We start from the raw sequence: 20124 nt of genomic DNA on the forward strand, positions 1-20124 counted from the left end.
TATAATATGTTTTATAGCTACCTTATGAAAAGCGCGTTTTTTGCGCGAAGGGGTCTAAGTGTAACTATTTGACACTGCACAAAAAATAATAATGCATGAAAATCAATGTTGCTACTCATCATTGACATATCCCAGGCTGTAATAACCCAAAACAAAAAAATCTACTTTGCATGTAGTATATTGAAAATAATTCAATTTTTCAGTTTTTTTCATCTAAAAACATGGTGGCATCGTGACAAAAACCTGGCATTTAAAGGGTTAAATCTTTAAAAAATCATGAATATTTGATATCAATACTTAGGTCAGATATTGGTGAAAGAAATTAGCTCAATTAAAGTAGAATATAATATTAATGTATAATATGTTTTATAGCTACCTTATGAAAAGCGCGTTTTCTGCGCGAAGGGGTCAGAGTGTAACAATTATTAAAGGTGTCCCGGAGGGTTAAATTAAGAAATTCTACACAAGCCTAGTCTCGGTTCAGTTAAGTGGCTGATTTACATGCAGCATGTTAATTGAAGTTTAGGCTCAAGGCTGGATGTACAGGACTGTCTCAGAAAATTAGAATATTGTGTTCTTTATTTTCTGTAATGCAATTAAAAAAACAAAAATGTCATACATTCTGGATTCATTACAAATCAACTGAAATATTGCAAGCCTTTTATTATTTTAATATTGCTGATTATGGCTTACAGTTTAAGATTAAGATTCCCAGAATATTTAAATTTTTTTAGATAGGATATTTGAGTTTTCTTAAGCTGTAAACCATGGTCAACAATATTAAAATAATAAAAGGCTTGCAATATTTCAGTTGATTTGTAATGAATCCAGAATGTATGACATTTTTGTTTTTTTAATTGCATTACAGAAAATCACAATATTCAAATTTTCTGAGACAGTCCTGTATGCTCTGTTTTTATAAGAAAATGAAACGTTTAGCTCGAGAGGATGGCTGGTATGTATCATGAATACTTAGTAGCTGGAGAGATATGTCGCTGTGAGATTCTGCCAGGAGCAGGAATGTGACCTTTTGGCATTTGACCCTACGGAAGATAAACAGGATGGTATGTCACAAAAAAAAAAAAAAAAAAAAGTTTTGCTTTTCTTTTCAGTTATACGTGACCTCTCAGCTGTAACAGTCGTTGTAGTTATATCTGGACAAAAGGCTGAGGATGTAGTCCCAGAAAAGCATTTGATTAATTAAGAAATCATCTTAAAAGTAAATGTTCACATAAACACCTTCAGAAGACAGTTAGTGTGAAATGACCACAGTTAGAAGCATGGTGGGAGTCTTGGTAATGTTTACACCGTGTCAGCTGTTTAACTATTTAACAAAAAATCTTTTTATTACACAAGTATCTTTCTTTTTTTCTTTCTCTTTTTCCAGTCCGTTCAGCTCTGATTGCATGTAGCGACAGGTGCCTGTTTTGTTTGTGGTGTTGGCAGTTTTTCTGAATCTGGCAGCACGTATGAACTTATTCTCAAGTAGCTTCATGTCCCAGCTGAGTTGCTTGTGTGAACATTTTCCAAAGCCACTCCCAGCTTTCCAAAGCTTGATATGAAGAGCCCCCCACTACTCCCGTTGCCATGGCAACTGTGCACTGCACAGTGGACTTTGGAGCAGAACACACAGCACTGATTGTGCCTGACCTTAGCGTGTTGTGTGTAGGGCAAACGTTTGACTTTTACACCGCTGTTAGCGTAACGAGCTTAACCGTGGCCCATGAATTCCGACAAAGGAAAGTCCAATGAGTTTTATCACTGGTTTTGTGACACTTATGAAAGAAAGGAACATTTGGAAAGTTGTTTATGGAGAACAACAAAAAGATTTTCTTCAGTGTAGTTTGTTTTAAATGTTCAAACAAAAGAAAAAGTAACTTTAAAAAAAAGTAAGTTAACCAAGAGAACTGAAGTGGAGATGTTCAAACTCATCATCGTCATTTTGATAGAGTTCAGGCTGTCAGAGGAGGAGCCCAATCAGGTGTCAGCTGGTTGTGAAACATGAAGCAGATTCATCCCAGATCTGGACTTCACTTCCCCGGACTCCACCCGTCTTACTCAATGGAAATTCCAGCAAATACAACTACAGCTGCATGCAGTGTTGCAGCTCAGACATGATTATCAATGTAAGCCAGTGTTTCCCAACCCTGGTCCTCAAGATCTACTGTCCTGCATGTTTTAGAGGTTTCCCTTCATCATCACACCTGATTCTAATGAATGCTCCTAATTAGCCTGTCATCAAGGTCTGCACAACTATGTTGATGACACAGGTACTTGTATCACGGTGTGCTGAAGCAGGGAAACATCTAAAACATGCAGGACAGTGTTTCCTCGAGGACCAGGGTTGGGAAACACTGATATACAGGACTGTCTCAGAAAATTAGAATATTGTGATAAAGTTCTTTATTTTCTGTAATGCAATTAAAAAAAAAAACAAAAATGTCATACATTCTGGATTCATTACAAATCAACTGAAATATTGCAAGCCTTTTATTATTTTAATATTGCTGATTATGGCTTACAGTTTAAGATTAAGATTCCCAGAAAATTCAAATTTGAGTTTTCTTAAGCTGTAAGCCATGATCAGCAATATTAAAATAATAAAAGGCTTGCAATATTTCAGTTGATTTGTAATGAATCCAGAATGTATGACATTTTTGTTTTTGTAATTGCATTACAGAAAATCACAATATTCTAATTTTCTCAGACAGTCCTGTAAGCCTGCATGGCCAGATGGCTTTTGCCATCTGCATTGTCGAATGTGCGTATTTGTATTACAGAAGTTCAACTAAACATCCTGTGGGAAGAAAGTACATAAACAATTGAGCACTTTGGGTCCAGTGTTGGCCCATGTGACTTTAGCGTCAACTTAGGAGAAATTATGCAGTGAGAATATGGACTATAATCAGCTAAACGGTCCCAATTCTAGATTATGTGCCACTTTTACTATATTGAGTATTCATTGTGTGTTGTTGACACTGGGATGCACATTTCTAGTTAGCAGGATTTATTTATTTCTACATTTCTTATTGGATGGGACATGTAGAAACACCAGTTCCATGTCCACAGCAACCAGCGTGAGTCCAGCTCCAGGTTTTAATGTGTTCCAGAGCGATGGTCCTGGTGTGTACATGTGTGTGGGGATGGTGGGTTCCCATCCATTCTCATGGTAATTGGAGCTGTGGAATGGAGACTTTGCTGCAGGACGCTCGCTCTTCCACGGGCCGCTAGAGTTGGACTTCACACTGACAATGGACTTTCCAAGAATGGGTTACATTGTACAGATCTATAATAGTGGATGGGTGGATGCTTTCTTTTTGTTCCTGAGGTGGTTTGAAGAAAGTTGCAAGCAGCAGGTGGGTGAAGCCTCACCATCTCCTCTTTTCTTCTCCTTTGCTACTTGCTGGCTGGATTTGCAGCAGTGAAAGCACATTGCCTTGTACAGAATGTAGGAATTTTAAGAGTTAATAGTAAAAATGTTTGTTTTTACAGCAGAAATTTTCATGATATTTATTTGAAAAGCACTGACAAGCTTCAGCTACTAATTGCAACACCCTGAACTTGATTAAATCAAGAGCATAGACAATGCAGTGACGAGCTCAGCCTTATCTGGGGTTTTGATTCAGGTGTGTCCCTAGGACTTGTGCAAATGTATCAGATGTGAGTTATTAGTCATCCCTGCTGGAGGAGTATAATGTTGTGAAACCAGAGCCTGTTTTCTGTCTTACACCACTTCACAGTGTGATTAAGTACTCTTAAGGAATATATTTAATTAAAGATGAGCTTTGAATCTTAATAGTTACAGGCTGAGCTGTTTGAAATTCTGTAAGACACTGGATGACTGAGTTTACCTGCATGCTTTGCTGAGCAAATCCCAGAACCTTGCAGACATCTACCTGATATAAATCTAGAACAAAGCCATTCCAGATTTTACTCTTTAAAGATGTGTAGATGAAGCTGCTGTCAGCCACATGCTCCACTTCTGTCCACGCGATTGATTCCACCTGTAAGACTATAAACACTTCATTCAAATGCGAGATCACTCACTTTTTATTACATTTTATCAGAAATGCCATGCCTTGCCAATATGACCCAGTCAGTTTTTTTTTTATTTTTTATTTTTTTATTTTTTTAAATTATTATTAAATCATTTTTACTTGTGGCACTAAGTAGGCAGTTTGAATATAACATATTTTCAAAACACACACCGCCTGCAGAGTGGGCCACAGTTAGGATTGTGTTGTTTTTAGTGTGGAAGAGAAGTTTTTCAACAGGATTATATAAAAAAAAATGAAGTATATAATTGACAGCTTAATATAACTGCAACATTCATGTCCACTGTGCGTCTGATGTAAATGAGGCTGCATTGTCTGCGTCCTCTTTATGATACTTCACAGGCAATGAAAAGGTGGAATTCATAGAAGTGGGTCAAACTCATGTCATGTGGCCTCGCAGGTCGGCTCAGATGGAAATGGTTGCATTTTCAACCTTGTGAAGTGGAGCGCGTGATCTGGTTTTGTTTGTGTGGTAGATCAAACGTGGGAATGAACCAATTGATTCCAATTAAATCCCCCGTCCTTTTGTTTTTGCTCTCTGTATTGTGTCGCCGTGTGACTTCTGAAAAACCCATTAGCGAGCTACTTTCTCAAGAGCAGGGAAATGCGCCGAGCGTTAGCAGTTGGCAGTGCCGGGTGCTGCCGTCAGATCTGGTTCAAGCGATGAGAAAAGCTCATTTGAGTTGAGCTTCAGCCAAGTCATGTGAAGAGGGAGGAGGAAGAGGTCGGGGTGGGAGGAAAACCAAAGGCAGGTCACCTGTGGATCAACGCATTTCTGTTTGCAGCTTAAAATGTTACAAGTCGTTCAAAGCTGTGTTTTACTTTGCACAAATACATTTGCAATCACAAAAGTTTTTTTTTTTATTAAAAAAAAAAGTTCATTTTTTATTTTTTATTTTAAGGGATTGCGTCAACTTTCTTCTGATTTTCACAAATACGCAAGACTGCATATCTGTTCATATGTGTGTGCTCTGCACATTCCTACATGGGGTTAAAACCTTGTAAGCAGCGTTAACTTTGTTAGCCTCTGATAGCATCTGTTCAAGGATGAAGGCTGACGTCACCCTCAACCATCAGCACAAACGCTCAATCTCCTGCTAAGATGTGCCTTTTCAAAATGCCTTTTGTGTATTAGCCATATAGTTTTTAAATAGTAGTATAGTTTTTTATACTTACAGGACTGTCTCTGAAAATTAGAATATTGTGATTTTCTGTAATGCCATTACAAAAACTAAAATGTCATACATTCTGGATTCATTACAAATCAACTGAAATATTGCAAGCCTTTTATTATTTTAATATTGCTGATCATGGCTTACAGCTTAAGAAAACTCAAATATCCTATCTCAAAATATTTGAATATTCTGGGAATCTTAAACTGTAAGCCATAATCAGCAATATTAAAATAATAAAAGACATATTAGTTTTTTTAATTGCATTACAGAAAATAAAGAACTTTATCACAATATTCTAATTTTCTGAGACAGTCCTGTAAAGAAGTATTTATCTCAGCCTTTTCTTGTTGGTTCTTCTGCACAAGATTTACCTTCAGTGAAAACTGACAGACGTGTGGATAAATGGCTCAAGGCTGAACTTGGCATCAAAAGGCCTGTAGTGTAATTTATCACTCTAAATTGCCTGATAAAAGTTAATGTGAAAATAATGGTAATTCAGAACAGAGCAGTTGATGGACAAAAGAAGCATGGTCACATAACTCTATAATATTAAGAGGTTATTTTCAAATGCTGGTACTATTTTCTGATGTCTTGATTAAACATCAGTGCCATGGTTTGGACAAAATACCACAGATAAAGCATAGAAAGACAGTTCAGGGTCGTGTAACTCACACCAGAGTATACAGGACTGTCTCAGAAAATTAGAATATTGTGATAAAGTTCTTTATTTTCTGTAATGCAATTAAAAAAAACAACAAAAATGTCATACATTCTGGATTCATTACAAATCAACTGAAATATTGCAAGCCTTTTATTATTTTAATATTGTTGATTATGGCTTACAGTTTAAGATTAAGATTCCCAGAATATTCTAATTTTTTGAGATAGGATATTTGAGTTTTCTTAAGCTGTAAGCCATGATCAGCAATATTAAAATAATAAAAGGCTTGCAATATTTCAGTTGATTTGTAATGAATCCAGAATGTATGACATTTCTGTTTTTGTAATTGCATTACAGAAAATCACAATATTCTAATTTTCTGAGACAGTCCTGTATATACTTGGATTGTGGTTGAAGGATTCAAGTCCAACCCTCCACCACTGACGTGAGGTTTATAGACTTTCACACAGCAACCAGAGCTGCAGTGGTCACTCCCAACATCTACATGTGCGACATGCATGAGGATGCCCAGACGGTTGGGTTCTCATCGCTGCCCAGTCCTGTTATCTCTGTCCCCCAATGCCTTCTCTGCCTCTCCTTCAAAACCCAGCTCGGTCCCTCAGAGCCCATATGTCTGGAGTTGCTGTCACAAGCCATTGTGCCACACACAAAGAGCCTGAGTCCACTCCAGTTTTGTGTTCATTCACAAAAAGCAGTGATGCATGCACCAGGCTTCCCCCCTCAGCCCCGGGTTTCCCCAGAGATCAGCCCTCTGAGAGTGATAGCAGGAGCGTTGACCAACAGCTAGCCAGACAAGATGAAAGGTGTAGTGAAGGGTGGACTGGCTGGGTGGGCCTGAGTGTGCTTGGCTGCCGGTGAATGGAGACATGGCACGGTGAATTTATTCTCTAGACTCTTCCCATTTTCATCCTCACAATAACCCTTGTTGCCTTAGCCAACAAACGTGTCTTTTTGCGGGTTTTATAGCAGTTAAAGAGCAATAAACTGATGAATGTGAGCAATGTATCAATAATATTGAATCATAGTACATTGTAGTGCTGGGCGATATATCGAGATTTTAATATATATCGATATATTTTCAAACGCGATATGGTACGAGACGATATCGTTTATATCGAGGAAAAAAACCAAAAAAAAACCTTTTTTTTAAATGATTTTGAGCTTATTTTGTGACAAATTGACTTGAATGTTTTATTTGAGATTTGCACAAATGTTTTGTTATTTGCACAACTGTCAACCTCAGTGGAAAAGTCTGCCTGTTACTGTCTACATTGTATTAATTGCACAGTGTATTTTATAATTTAATTGTTATGCAGGAAAGGGATATTTGTTTTATTTTATTCAAGAAGCATTTTTATTCTGTATATGCAGGCAGTTTATTTTTATTTCATTTGTTTTATACATTTTGATATTGTGCAGACCTCTGTTAATAAAGGAACCTGTGTGACATTTGGCACGAGGCTTTGTATTAAAACTGACTGTTTTTTTTAAGGGTTTGCCTCAGAAAAAATGAAGCTAACAGAGATGCTATGCTCTAATGCTTTGGGGGAAACCCCAATTATGGCACAGAAAAAATATCGATATATATCGAGTATCGCCATTCAGCTAGAAAATATCGAGATATGACTTTTGGTCCATATCGCCCAGCCCTAATACATTGCATATACCGTATTTAGAAAAATCTGCATTGACGTTGCTGAAACAGGTGCAGTATGAGTAAAGTTAAATCTCCCCCTGTTTTTGTCTTTTACAGAGATGACACTTTTGTCATCGCAACCCAAGCCCGTGGACTCCAACCCCATTTCAGATTCGGCCCCCTCCCCGTGCACGGGCTCTGAGGATCCGGAGCTGAGGATGCTGGAAAAGAGGGCGAAAGTCATCGAGGAGCTTCTCAAGACTGAGAGGGACTACATTAAAGACCTGCAGATGTGCGTCGAGGAGATCATTGAGCCCATGCAGGAGAAGCAGGTAATCAGAAGTAGAGAGTAATATTTGAACATGTGAGGGAGGTTGGTGGTCCGTAGTTTGAGGGTTTGAGCTTATATTAATTATCGGCACAAAGGAAACATCGTCAATGTTAACACCTTCTGTTTTCTCAAAGGGGAAGAATGTGGACTTCAGTGGACTCTTCGGTAACATCACGTCTGTGATTGATTTGTCCCAACGGCTGTTTGATGCACTGCAGGAGACGGACTTTATTGGTAAAGGCTCATTTTTAAAAAATGCACGTCTGTTCAGGAACCTTCTTTCCTTTTAGATGTTGAACTTTCGTACTTTGCTCAGGCTATAACCATAAACAGTCCTGTGACATTTATTGGGTCAATATGACGGTAAATACACCTGGGCATGAGTCAGACTCCTAAGAAATAAAAATAAATGTGACTATGTAAGTTTTATTCATTTATTTTATTCATTCTTTTGTGTATCGTTTTAATTAAAGACATTCTCTGTGTCCTGTCCTCTCAGGAAAGGTATTTCTGGACTACAAAGCTGAGCTAGAGGACGTTTACAAGCTCTACTGCCAAAACCACGATGATGCCATTTCTCTGCTGGAGATCTACGAGAAAGACGAAAACATTCAGTGTCATGTGCTGGAGTGTCTGGAGAGGTTGAGGTGAGTCCCAGAGAGGACAGAAAATGTCAAAAAATGTTAGGTTATTAGTTTTAGGGTGCTTTCACACCTGTCCCGTTTGGAGCAGTTGTTCCGGAACAGGAAACGTTTCCCCCTAAAGATCGGAACGTTTGGTGTATGTGAACACAGCAATCGCGCTCTGAAACGGTACAAAACAAGCGAGCCGAGATCACCTAGGGGAGGTGGTCTCGGCCTGATACCATTAGAGACCTGAAACGGTTCATTTGTTTTATTTGTAGTGAGAACATAATCCACACAGCAACCGATACAACTCCATTCATTGTGTATGTGCGACCGCGGTTCAAGGAAAGGAGTCGGCGCAGCCTCCACCACCTTCTCTCCTATTGGACGTGCCGAGATGTCGTCCCAGCGCGGCACGGTGAAATTAAAAAATGTTCAATTCGGCAGGGTTTGTGCAGCGCAAACGCCGCGGCAGGCGGCCTCTCGTCCGCCGCTGAGCTCCGCTCTGCGCCGGTAGCACATAAATGAATGGGTAAAGCCTGATTTATAGTTCCGCGTTAAATCGACGTAAAACGAGTACCCTACGCCCTAGGCTCTGTGTTGGTGTAACGCGGAACCATAAATCATCCTAAAGCCAACGGCTGCGGTCTGCGCTGAAAGGGGCGTGTCGTTTTTCCCGGGGTGCGGAAGAGGAAACTCCTCCCGCGTTCATTTGACCAATCAGAGAGCAGCTGGTTCGCGCATGGCATTTGTTAACAGCTTTGAACCGCTACAGACGGTTGCCTTGTGAACACAAACCCCACAAACGAGAAACGAAACAACTGTATCCATTTAGCCCCTGAATCGGAACAAAACAAACGGGCCACAGGTCTGAAAGCACCCTTAGATTTCAGTTTTTGTTTAACTTTTGCATGTGAGAAGCCAAAAATGCACATGGAGGTGTGTGATGACATGAACAGCCAATACCAGTGCGAAGTCGAACCATTTATTCAAACAATCTGCTAATTGTTCTGTGGATGTTTAAGAAGTCCAGGTTCCTCAACGTTACGTCAGGGCTGTTGTGAACGTGTGTTGGTTTTTCTATAGAGCCCAGTGATGTGGAGCAGTTCAGGAATGCGCCCTACCTAGTTTCTCCTGTCCGGTTTCACCATCTGTGACTCAGAGACTTGTGTTGACACTGCTGTATTTCAGTAAAATGTGCTCCCTGTTTGAAAATAAGCACAGCGTGTGCTGTGGAGGTGGGACGCCGTAGAGGAAAGTGAGGCTGTTGCTACAAAAACAAAAAGAACAGAACAATGAAAAGCTCAAACTGCACTCAAATCTCTTGGTGATGAGATGTTTTCGTTTCCTGTTTTCCATTCATTTATCATCATTTTGTAAGTGTTTAACTTCACAGCCTTATCAGGGTGACAAATCTCTTCCTTTATGTGTATCGCAGCATGCTGAGCTATTGAAAAGGGTTGTGTAAGATTCCACTCCCCAGAAATGGTGCAAGTTTTACTGCCATGTTGACTTCTTGTGAGAGTTTAAGAAGAGAATTTATCAAACAAAATCGTAACATCTGCCATTTTTTTAACTTTCCGAGCAGTCTGTATCTGATCTACACGTGAACAAACTCAGTGTCTCTAAGTTTAGCCGAATTTAAGATTTCTTTTGGTAAAAGTCATGACAGTTTAAGTACAGAGCTTACAGTATAAACCCTGTTTTTTGTTATCTTTCTATCTCTTTCCATCCTTCCCCTCAACAGAGCCATATATCGTGACTGGTAAGTCTCAATATTGAGTATCGGCATGATTTCCAGCATGAGAATCATCCTGACTGCATGCCAGATTCTCACTAACGCTTGATAATGGACTTGTGTGGGTGTTTACTTGTGATAGCGGAAATGAACATGTGCTCTGTGTGTGGTGGACTTTGCAAATATCTGTGCTGAACTGAGACGGCCTCATTAATATTCTGACTTGTGCTTGTACATGTGTATTGTTTGCTACTGTTTTGCACAAATATACTCAAGTTGATGTTCAAGACAGCAGTTACTCTCCACCTGTTGCGATGAGCAAAGAGATGTTTGATTCTGGGAGACAATGCCATCTACTGGACAAAATAGTAACAACATTTTGCATTAAAAATAGTCACATCCCTAACTATAATGGATATACAGGACTGTCTCAGAAAATTATAATATTGTGATTTTCTGTAATGCAATTACAAAAACAAAAATGTCATACATTCTGGATTTATTACAAATCAACTGAAATATTGCAAGCCTTTTATTATTTTAATATTGCTGATCATGGTTTACAGCTTAAGAAAACTCAAATATCCTTATCTCAAAAAATTTGAATATTCTTGGAATCTTAAACTGTAAGCCATAATCAGCAATATTAAAATGATAAAAGGCTTGCAATATTTCAGTTGATTTGTAATGAATCCAGAATGTATGACATGTTTTGTTTTTTTAATTGCATTACAGAAAATAAAGAACTTTATCACAATATTCTAATTTTCTGAGACAGTCCTGTAATGTTATGATTTGTCATATTTATATGTAGTAACAATACGTTTTAAGTGTATTCACATTTTTTAATTAAAGTTTTACCAAGATAAAGACAACTGTCTGAAAACAACCAAGTTAACCAGTGTCCTGCTGGGAAAACGGTCCTGTAGATCGCATTGCAACTTAGCAAATCAATTTTTTGTGCTTCCCCTACTGTTTCAGATTTCCCCAATACTGCAGTGGTATATAATCATCATTATAATATTTGAATATGTGATGATGTTTATACTTATGGCTCCTATGATCCATATGATAAATGTGGGATACGTCTCCTTTTTAGATGAGACATTTCTGGTGAACAGCAGTCATTAGCAGTGACTTCTTGTGAAAGTCCTTTACACACTGTACATCGTCATTGACAACCATGCTGTCTCTGCCTCCTTTTCAGGGGTAAAACAAACTACATCAACCTTGGCTCCTTCTTGATTAAGCCAGTGCAGCGAGTTATGCGTTATCCGCTGCTGCTGTCGGAGCTGCTGGGGGCCACGCCAGAGAGCCACCACGACTGGCCCCTGCTCTCTGAGGCCGTGCAGGCCGTCAAGGAGATCAACGTGAACATCAATGAATACAAGCGCAGGAAGGACCTCGGTAAATACTTCTATGTATTAGCTGTGGCTACTAATTAAAGCAGTGGTTTTCAAATGGGGGTACGCGTACCCCTGGGGGTACGTGAAGGCACTCCAGGGGGTACGTGAGATTTTAAAATATACATTTAAAAAGTAGCATCCATGCAAAAATCCTTTAAAAATAAATATTTCATAAATAATTGAGGAAAATATAAGTCTAAATTCATAAAATGAATTTTATCTTCAGGAGTAGGCTATTCAGCTATCCTAAAACCCCAGAGTATCCCCCACACCAGGATGGTTCCACCTAACCTGTCAATCCCCTGGCTTCACCTGTCAATCACTTGGACCAACGATGGAGTCGTGGTTGAAGCATAGCAGCAATATTTTTATGGCTGATAAATCAGTTACTGATGGCACAGTGCTCTGTTTTAGGTCTTTTTTTTACAACCAAAAGTGCTTTGCGCTGGTTAGGGGGTACTTGGCTGAAAAAATATTTCACAGGGGGTACATCACTGAAAAAAGGTTGAGGACCACTGAATTAAAGCATCCCATCAGAGCTGGAATTTGTTTTGTTTTGTACATCTGGCCTGGATCTACTTTCTCAAATTCCGCCTCTGCTGTCCACAGTGATGAAATACAGGAAAGGAGATGAAGACACGTTCATAGACAAGATCTCCAAGCTGAGCATGCACTCCATCATCAAAAAGTCTAACCGTGTCAGCAGCCACCTCAAGCATCTCACTGGGATCTCGCCTCAGGTTTGTTTCTGTTCTGACAAGGCTTTTAATCTAAGTTTCTGTGCACACAGTTCATCGGATGTAATGAATATTTAACCTGAATAGGAAAATAAAATATTACAATTATTTTACAGATTAAGGATGAAGACTTTGATGAAGCTGAAAAGAAGTTCAGGCTTCAGGAGAGACTCATCAAGTCTTTTATCAGGGACATTTCCTTATATTTGCAACATATCAGGGTAAGTTTTTATTGTTTTAAACAAAATCCCAACAATTTTTACATTTATATATTTTTTTTCTTTCAAAGGACACACAGGACTGTCTCAGAAAATTAGAATATTGTGATTTTCTGTAATGCAATTTAAAAAAACAAAAAACAAAAATGTCATACATTCTGGATTCATTACAAATCAACTGAAATATTGCAAGGCTTTTATTATTTTAATATTGCTGATCATGGCTTACAATTTAAGAAAACTCAAATATCCTATCTCAAAAAATTTGAATATTCTGGGAATCTTAATCTTAAACTGTAAGCCATAATCAGCAATATTAAAATAATAAAAGGCTTGCAATATTTCAGTTCATTTGTAATGAATCCAGAATGTATCCTGAATGTTTAATTGCATTACAGAAAATAAAGAACTTTATCACAATATTCTAATTTTCAGTCCTGTATATGTTTATGGGAACACATGTGGCCCAGATTTCAGATTAAAATGCCATTGTTTTCAGGAATCGGCATCGGTGAAGGTCTTGGCTGCCATCAGTTTCAGTGACATCTACACAGAGCGCAGCGTGCTGGATCCTGAACGCTTCCAGAAAGCTCACCGCTGCATCAGCGACAAACAGTTCACACAGTTTGTAAGTGCACGTTTTTCTTCTTTGCCAAAAACTGGTGACATCACTCCATCTTTTGCAAACCCTAACTCTGCTCTTCACCTGAGCAGAAGAACCGTACGGAGGCCCTGGTCATCAACCCGCTCACCCAGCTCCTCCTCATGTTTGCTGGTCCGCACAAACTGGTCCAGAAGCGCTTCGACAAGCTGCTGGACTACGACAACTGCAAGGAGCGTGCTGATCGTCTGAAGGACCGCCGCATCCAGGACGAGCTGCAGGTGGCACGCAATAACTACGAGGCGCTTAACGCTCAACTTCTGGACGAGCTGCCCAAGTTCCACAGGGCGGCGGAGGAGCTGTTCACAGGCTGCGTGAGGGCCTTCGCTCAGTCGCAGAAGGACTTCATGAAGACGACACTGGAAGAGCTGCGGCCCTTGCTGCAGGTTTGTGTTCCCCCTCATCCGATAAATGTGAAACATAATTATAGAACTAGACAGGCCTCAGCAAACAACTTCACCTTGCCTTTACCGAGAACCAACGCACTCAAAAGGTCTGTTATGTACAGGGCTGTAGCAACCACAGGAATGGCTAGTTTCAAAATTAAACTGAGAGAAGCTGTGTTTCGACATGATATTATGTTACAATAGTCTACTACAAAACTACGTTAAGGGAATCCATTCATGTTAAAGGAGCTTGAGGCAGGATTGAGGCAGGATTTATGAAAAAAATCCGTATACATTTTAAGTTTTCTAGTAATAATGTCAGATGAAGCGTTCCAAACCCAAAAGAATGAGCCCTCTAGTGTATCTCTCCGTTGCCTTGAACAGGCTGTGTGCTGAAAAATGTGCTGCAATTCAGGCCCAAATTTCCCGCGCTGTCCTGCAGATGTGACGTCACATGACGCTGCATGCACGTTCTCCCCGTTCTCCCGTGCCGGCTTCACTGTTGGCTGCAGTACCCCCAACGGCCATCGTGGTGAAGGGTGGTGCTAGAGAGTCTCATTTCTTAAAAGGAGCCTCATGCTCCTTTTAATATTTCTATCAATCAGGTTACTTATTAATTTACATTGTACTCGGTACATTACATTCTACTCTGTAATTTACATTAATTTGCATTGTATTATCCAATGTTCTTATTATTATTATTATTATTATTATTAGTAGTATTATTTAATGTTCATATGCACTGAGAAATTCATGTTAATATTTTTATGTTAATTGATCCATGTAATTCTTTGTATAAATGCTGTATTGTTGATTCATTGTTTGATTTAATGTGGACCCCAGGAAGAATAGTCTTCATATTTATGAGGACTAATGGGGATCCAATAAATAATAAACAATAATAACGTGGCTGAAAACTCAGACCAGAATTTAAAAGAATAAACAAAATATTCCACAAACTTTTTTTTTTTTTTTTTTTTTTTTTTTTTTATAAATATTGTGCTTTCTGGTTGTTTTGCTTCATGTTGCTTTTGTGTTTTCCACACACCGTTGGTGACTATGTCCTTCTTTCTTCTTTATCTGCAGTTTTCTAACAAATTTGAAACGGAGGGAAACCTGATTGCACAATTTCAAGAAGGGTACAACCACGTCCTCCAACTCCTTCAGAGCTTCAGCTTCTGCCCAGAGAACCTCCCCCCGGCCACGGCCACCAAGAAACAGCCGGAGAAGAAAACGGTGGAGAAACAAACGTCTAAGAAGCAGCCGCAGGGACCTGTGAGTTGAACTCCTATATAGGGATGGGAATCGAGAACCGGTTCTTGTTGAGAACCGGTTCCCAGTGTTTCCTTGGAATCGTTTGCCTTCTTTGCAAATGATTCCCTTATCAATTCCAGTGGGCGTAAATGACGTCATCACGCACGCTGCGTAGTTCATTTCAACAAAGGGAGGAAACTGTTAGGATGTCACCGAGCAGTGACTAATTTTGTGGTGTTGAATTGCCACAGAATAATTTGTTGTATTTAGTTAATTTCTACAGAAGAATATTTATTTTATTATTATTATTTTATATTAAATACATATTTTATATTACAAATAATTTTGAGGGGACCCCCTGGCACCATGGAGGAGCCCAAGGCTGGGGGCGTCTTAAGATTTCACTTGTATCTTTTTGTTCAAAGATATAAAACAAAGTTGATGCTAATTGACCTGTTTGTTCTCCTTTTTTCATAATGGGAATCGATAAGAGAATCGATAAAGAATCAATAATGCCGGCACTTTTTTTTTTTTTTTTTTTTTTTTTTTTTTATATTCTGAAGGGAAAAAAAAACAACAGTTTTTCTTTTGATTTCTTTTAACTAATTCCTCCACCCTTTTCAGCCCGACTGCATGATGCAGACAGATGAGCACCGCGCAGCACTTCTGGTGCGGTACGGCCCCGAGAAGCTGTTCCAGGCTGAGAGGAACTTTAACGCCGCTCAGGATCTGGACATCTCGATACAAGAGGGCGACCTCGTGGGTGTAATCAAGCAGCAGGACCCCATGGGTAGCCACAACCGCTGGCTCATTGATAATGGAGGTAATTTATTTTTCTCCTCGTAGGGTTTCAAGTTGGAGACTTTCTATGAAGACTTGCATTTATATTTGAAAATTAATTAATCAATCAATCTTTATTTGTATAGCACTTTTAAAACAACCAGTGTCAACCAAACTATTACTATAACAATTATACTATATATTATAGGTTAGTTTATAACAGAGACGTTAAAAGTAGTTGGAAACATATTTTTCAGCTCATCAGTTAAATCAGACTTGTATCATTTGAGTTTCCAGCGTGCACTCAGTTACATCCACTGGTAATTTCTGCAGTCCTGCACAATACCTCGGTTCTGTTAAAGACGTACTCCCTCAGCCCAATCCTACATCTATCAGTTACATTTTATTATATTAATAGGGCAAACATGTTTGATCTGTTGTATTAAAATTTAAAAAAACAAATGCAAAATATGTAAGTAAACTAAATAAACCCCATCTGAATGTAGGTCATAGTTTGGTTTAAAGTGCCGGTTGTCATCTGTTCATCTACCATGTTCCTAGATATTTCCCCAGTTCCAGCCGTCTATTTATTAAAACCATTTTGGAAAACCTTCATTGTTTAGTTAGTTACAGGACTGTCTCAGAAAACTAGAATATTGTGATAAAGTTCTTTATTTTCTGTAATGCAATTTAAAAAAAAAAAAAAAAAAAAAAAAAAAAAAAAAAAAAGTCATACATTCTTGATTCATTACAAATCAACTGAAATATTGCAAGCCTTTTATTATTTTAATATTGCTGATTATGGCTTACAGTTTAAGATTAAGATTCCCAGAATATTCAATTTTTTTGAGATAGGATATTTGAGTTTTCTTAAGCTGTAAACCAGGATCAGCAATATTAAAATAATAAAAGGCTTGCAATATTTCAGTTGATTTGTAATGAATCCAGAATGTATGACATTTTTGTTTTTGTAATTGCATTATAGAAAATCACAATATTCTAATTTTCTGAGACAATCCTGTATACCTCCATAACATTTGACTAATCTTATTCTGCAGAACAATGGGGTAATGGTTTATTCAAAATTAGGATATCCAGTATTTATCAGCTTAACTTTCCATGGAATGTTGCCAGAGATTTACTGAAAATTTTCTGGGTTTTTGCAGCTCTAACTACACCTCACCTCCTTGATTTCTGTTTGTTAATTCTCCATCTTCTCTCTTGTTTTTCAGTCACCAAGGGTTTCATGTACAGCTCCTTCCTCAAAGCCTACAACCCCCGCAGGAGCCAGTCGGACCTGTCCATTGAGAGCCAGTCGTCCAATGAGTCGGGTTACGGCGGGTCCTCGCCTGTTTTCTCCCGCCAGAACAGCAACAGCACGCTGACCTTTAACCAGGAAACGGCCACGGTCAGCTTTTCCACGTCGCAGCCCCAAAGCCACCCGTCGCCACACCCGTCTTTAGACTCGGGCTCGTCTCGTAGGAGCCACCACCACCACCACCCTGACCCCGTCAGTCAGAACAACTCTGTGAACTCCTCCCCTCTAAATCCCTCAAACCGCAGAGACTTTTCCGAACAATCGCACCGAAACCCCCCCGGGCACAGAGACCCGGAGCACTCCTACCGGCACTCGGCCGCTCACAGAGACTCGTACGACGCCAGTTACAGAAGCGGCTACAAGGACACGTCAGACTTCTCCGAGACGGACTCTTGTTCTTCTCAGAGAAACAGCCGCTCGCAGCGGTACGACAAAAGCTACGGATCGCATCAGTGGAGGAACGGAGACGGTACCGGCCAGAGAAAGTCGACGCACATCCGGGAGGAGTACACTGAGCCCAAACCAGAACCAGAACAGGACGGGGAGCTGGACGGCCATCAGGTAAGTCTTTGAACACCACTATGTTACGGTGGCCGAGACCCGCCATTGCTGAAAATAAAAGTAAGGCTGCAAACAGAAATAAACGCCGCTGCAAATAAAAGAAACGCTGCAAATATAAAGGAACCCCGCTGCAAATAAAATAATCCCCGCTGAAAATAAAATAAAAAAAAACACGCAAATAAAAAAGCCACAACGGAAGTAAATTACTGTACTATTTTTGCCGATGCACCGGTGTTGCACATTAAAAATGACACGTAGCGACGTTGAACACTAACCTTTTCACTTATTTTCTCGTTTGTTGTTCTTCATACTCCTCGCTCTTCTTATTTCTTCCTTTTCACTTACATCCTCTTCGTCTTCTTCTTCACCTCTCGCATAAAAACACCGGTGCATCAACAAAAACAGCCCCCGGTAATGTTTTTTTTAATTTTTTTTATTTGCAGCGGCGTTTGTTTTTATTTGCAGCGTTTATTTTATTTGCAGCGGCGTTTCTTTATATTTGCAGCGTTTTTTTTATTTGCAGCGTTTATTTTATTTGCAGCAGCGTTTCTTTATATTTGCAGCGTTTTTTTGATTTGCAGCAGCGTTTGTTTTTATTTGCAGCGTTTATTTTATTTGCAGCGGCGTTTCTTTATATTTGCAGCAGCGTTTGTTTTTATTTGCAGTGTTTATTTTATTTGCAGCGGCGTTTCTTTATATTTGCAGCGTTTTTTTGATTTGCAGCGGCGTTTGTTTTTATTTGCAGCGTTTATTTTATTTGCAGCGGCGTTTCTTTATATTTGCAGCGTTTTTTTTATTTGCAGCGGCGTTTGTTTTTATTTGCAGCGTTTATTTTATTTGCAGCTGCGTTTGTTTTTATTTGCAGCGGCGTTTCTTTATATTTGCAGCGTTTTTTTTTATTTGCAGCGTTTATTTTATTTGCAGCGGCGTTTCTTTATATTTGCAGCGTTTTTTTTATTTGCAGCGGCGTTTCTTTTTATTTGCAGCCTTTCTTTAATTTTCAGCAATGGCGGTTCTCGGCCACCGTACTATGTGCTTTTGAAACAAAAATACAAACGACTGATAACGTGGTTTTGGTCTCATTGCTTTTATTCTTCTAGATCTATTATGCTCTGTACTCCTTCAATGCCCGCTGCGCCAACGAACTGAGCATCTCAGCCAATCAGCGGCTGCGGATCCTGGAGTTCAAGGACATGAACGGCAACAACGAATGGTGGCTGGGGGAGGCCGAAGGGCGACAAGGATACGTGCCTTCCAACTACATCCGCAAATCGGAGTACACATGAAGAAGCCTTATCTGGAGGATAACGCGCACATCCTGAGAAGTCTGCGAGCACGGACAGAACAAAGGAAAAACAAGCATCTTGACACGCTGTGACTTATTTTGGGACTGTTCTCCTGGAGTTTGATAGTGAGAGAGACTGACTTTTGCTGCATATGCTGCTCCTGAGAGAATTATATGCCTATATTTATATGCTTTTTTTTTTTTAAGATGTTTTTTTTTACTTTGAGGAAGCTACATTCTGGCCCCTTTTTCTATTGTAAAACCTGATAATCGCCATATTCTGAGACTGAGGAAGGTTAATTGCATGTTGAAGCAAAAAGTCTTAAAGTTTGGCACACTGGGAGATTGCAATGGAAATGTGAATGTTTGAGACCGGCTCATAAACAGGAGCACCAGACTGACCTTAACAGTGCATGCATTTTTTTTTTTTTGTTTTTTGTTTTTGTTTTTACACAATTTTTATGATGCATGAATATGAGAATATAAGTTACGTCGTGCTGTTCAACAATCAAGGCACTTACTGGATGCCGGTGACAGGTTTGACGTGTCTGCAGGGCCATCAACAGTAGTTTGGAGTTTTGCATTAAATGAGTGGTCGTCCGGCTTCCAACATATGGTTTACAAGCACTCCTTTAAACCTCGGCAGCAGCCTGACAACTTTGTTCTTTTTTTTTTTTTTTTTCTTTTAAAAGTTGTGCTGACTCAGTAAGAAGTGACTAATGAATTGTGGGAGAAAGTTTCTGATTTAACTTTTCTCAACATACTTTCACACGGACATTAAGGGCTATGTAATGCTGTATACTGAGAATATTATGTTGGCCCTCTGTAAAGTCATCGCTGTTTGAATTAAAAAAAAAAACAGTTTGACTGAAGAAATGAGTGAATTTTTTTTTCGTTTTCACTGATGTTTCATCTTAGCTTATTAAGTGCTGATGACACCAGTTTTGCAACATGTAGGAGCATATTGAGACACGGCGAAGTACATACATTTTCAGGTGGGTCAGCTGAAAACTTAATGTTCCAGGTGTGCTCCATTCCTTTACCTTAACCTCCTGAGACCCGAACAAAATTGAGCAATGCATTTTTGAGTCCTTCTAGTTATTCTGGATTATTAGAACCTAAGAAGTGTAAAAAATAAGTATTATCAATATACCTGTTGTAGTTTTCCTAAAAAGTGATGTCCTCATATGAGGACGTTAGGAATTCATTTTACGAAAGTGGACAAAATATACACAATGACAAAACCACGGTGTGGCAAACAAAGAATACTCTATT

At 39.1% G+C, this 20124-nt stretch overlaps 1 protein-coding gene across 4 annotated transcripts in view; it reads left to right on the forward strand.

Moving 5' to 3' along the window:
• Nucleotides 1-20124, forward strand: part of dnmbp (dynamin binding protein) — a 65347-nt gene extending 45223 nt beyond the window's left edge. Inside the window, exons 5-17 of one of the 4 annotated variants that reach the window (XM_061709317.1) lie at nt 7666-7880; nt 8014-8113; nt 8379-8526; nt 10253-10270; nt 11451-11650; nt 12259-12389; nt 12503-12607; nt 13104-13232; nt 13319-13651; nt 14738-14926; nt 15530-15728; nt 16918-17564; nt 18665-20124. In XM_061709317.1, coding sequence (XP_061565301.1) covers nt 7666-7880; nt 8014-8113; nt 8379-8526; nt 10253-10270; nt 11451-11650; nt 12259-12389; nt 12503-12607; nt 13104-13232; nt 13319-13651; nt 14738-14926; nt 15530-15728; nt 16918-17564; nt 18665-18850 — 2600 coding nt within the window. In that variant the 3' untranslated portion in view covers nt 18851-20124. The remainder of the gene's footprint in view (nt 1-7665; nt 7881-8013; nt 8114-8378; nt 8527-10252; nt 10271-11450; nt 11651-12258; nt 12390-12502; nt 12608-13103; nt 13233-13318; nt 13652-14737; nt 14927-15529; nt 15729-16917; nt 17565-18664) is intronic. The other 3 variants (XM_061709319.1, XM_061709320.1, XM_061709318.1) reach the window with 3 other exon arrangements.

This window comes from Cololabis saira, chromosome 19 (genome assembly GCF_033807715.1).
Source record: "Cololabis saira isolate AMF1-May2022 chromosome 19, fColSai1.1, whole genome shotgun sequence".
Taxonomy (NCBI): domain Eukaryota; kingdom Metazoa; phylum Chordata; class Actinopteri; order Beloniformes; family Belonidae; genus Cololabis; species Cololabis saira.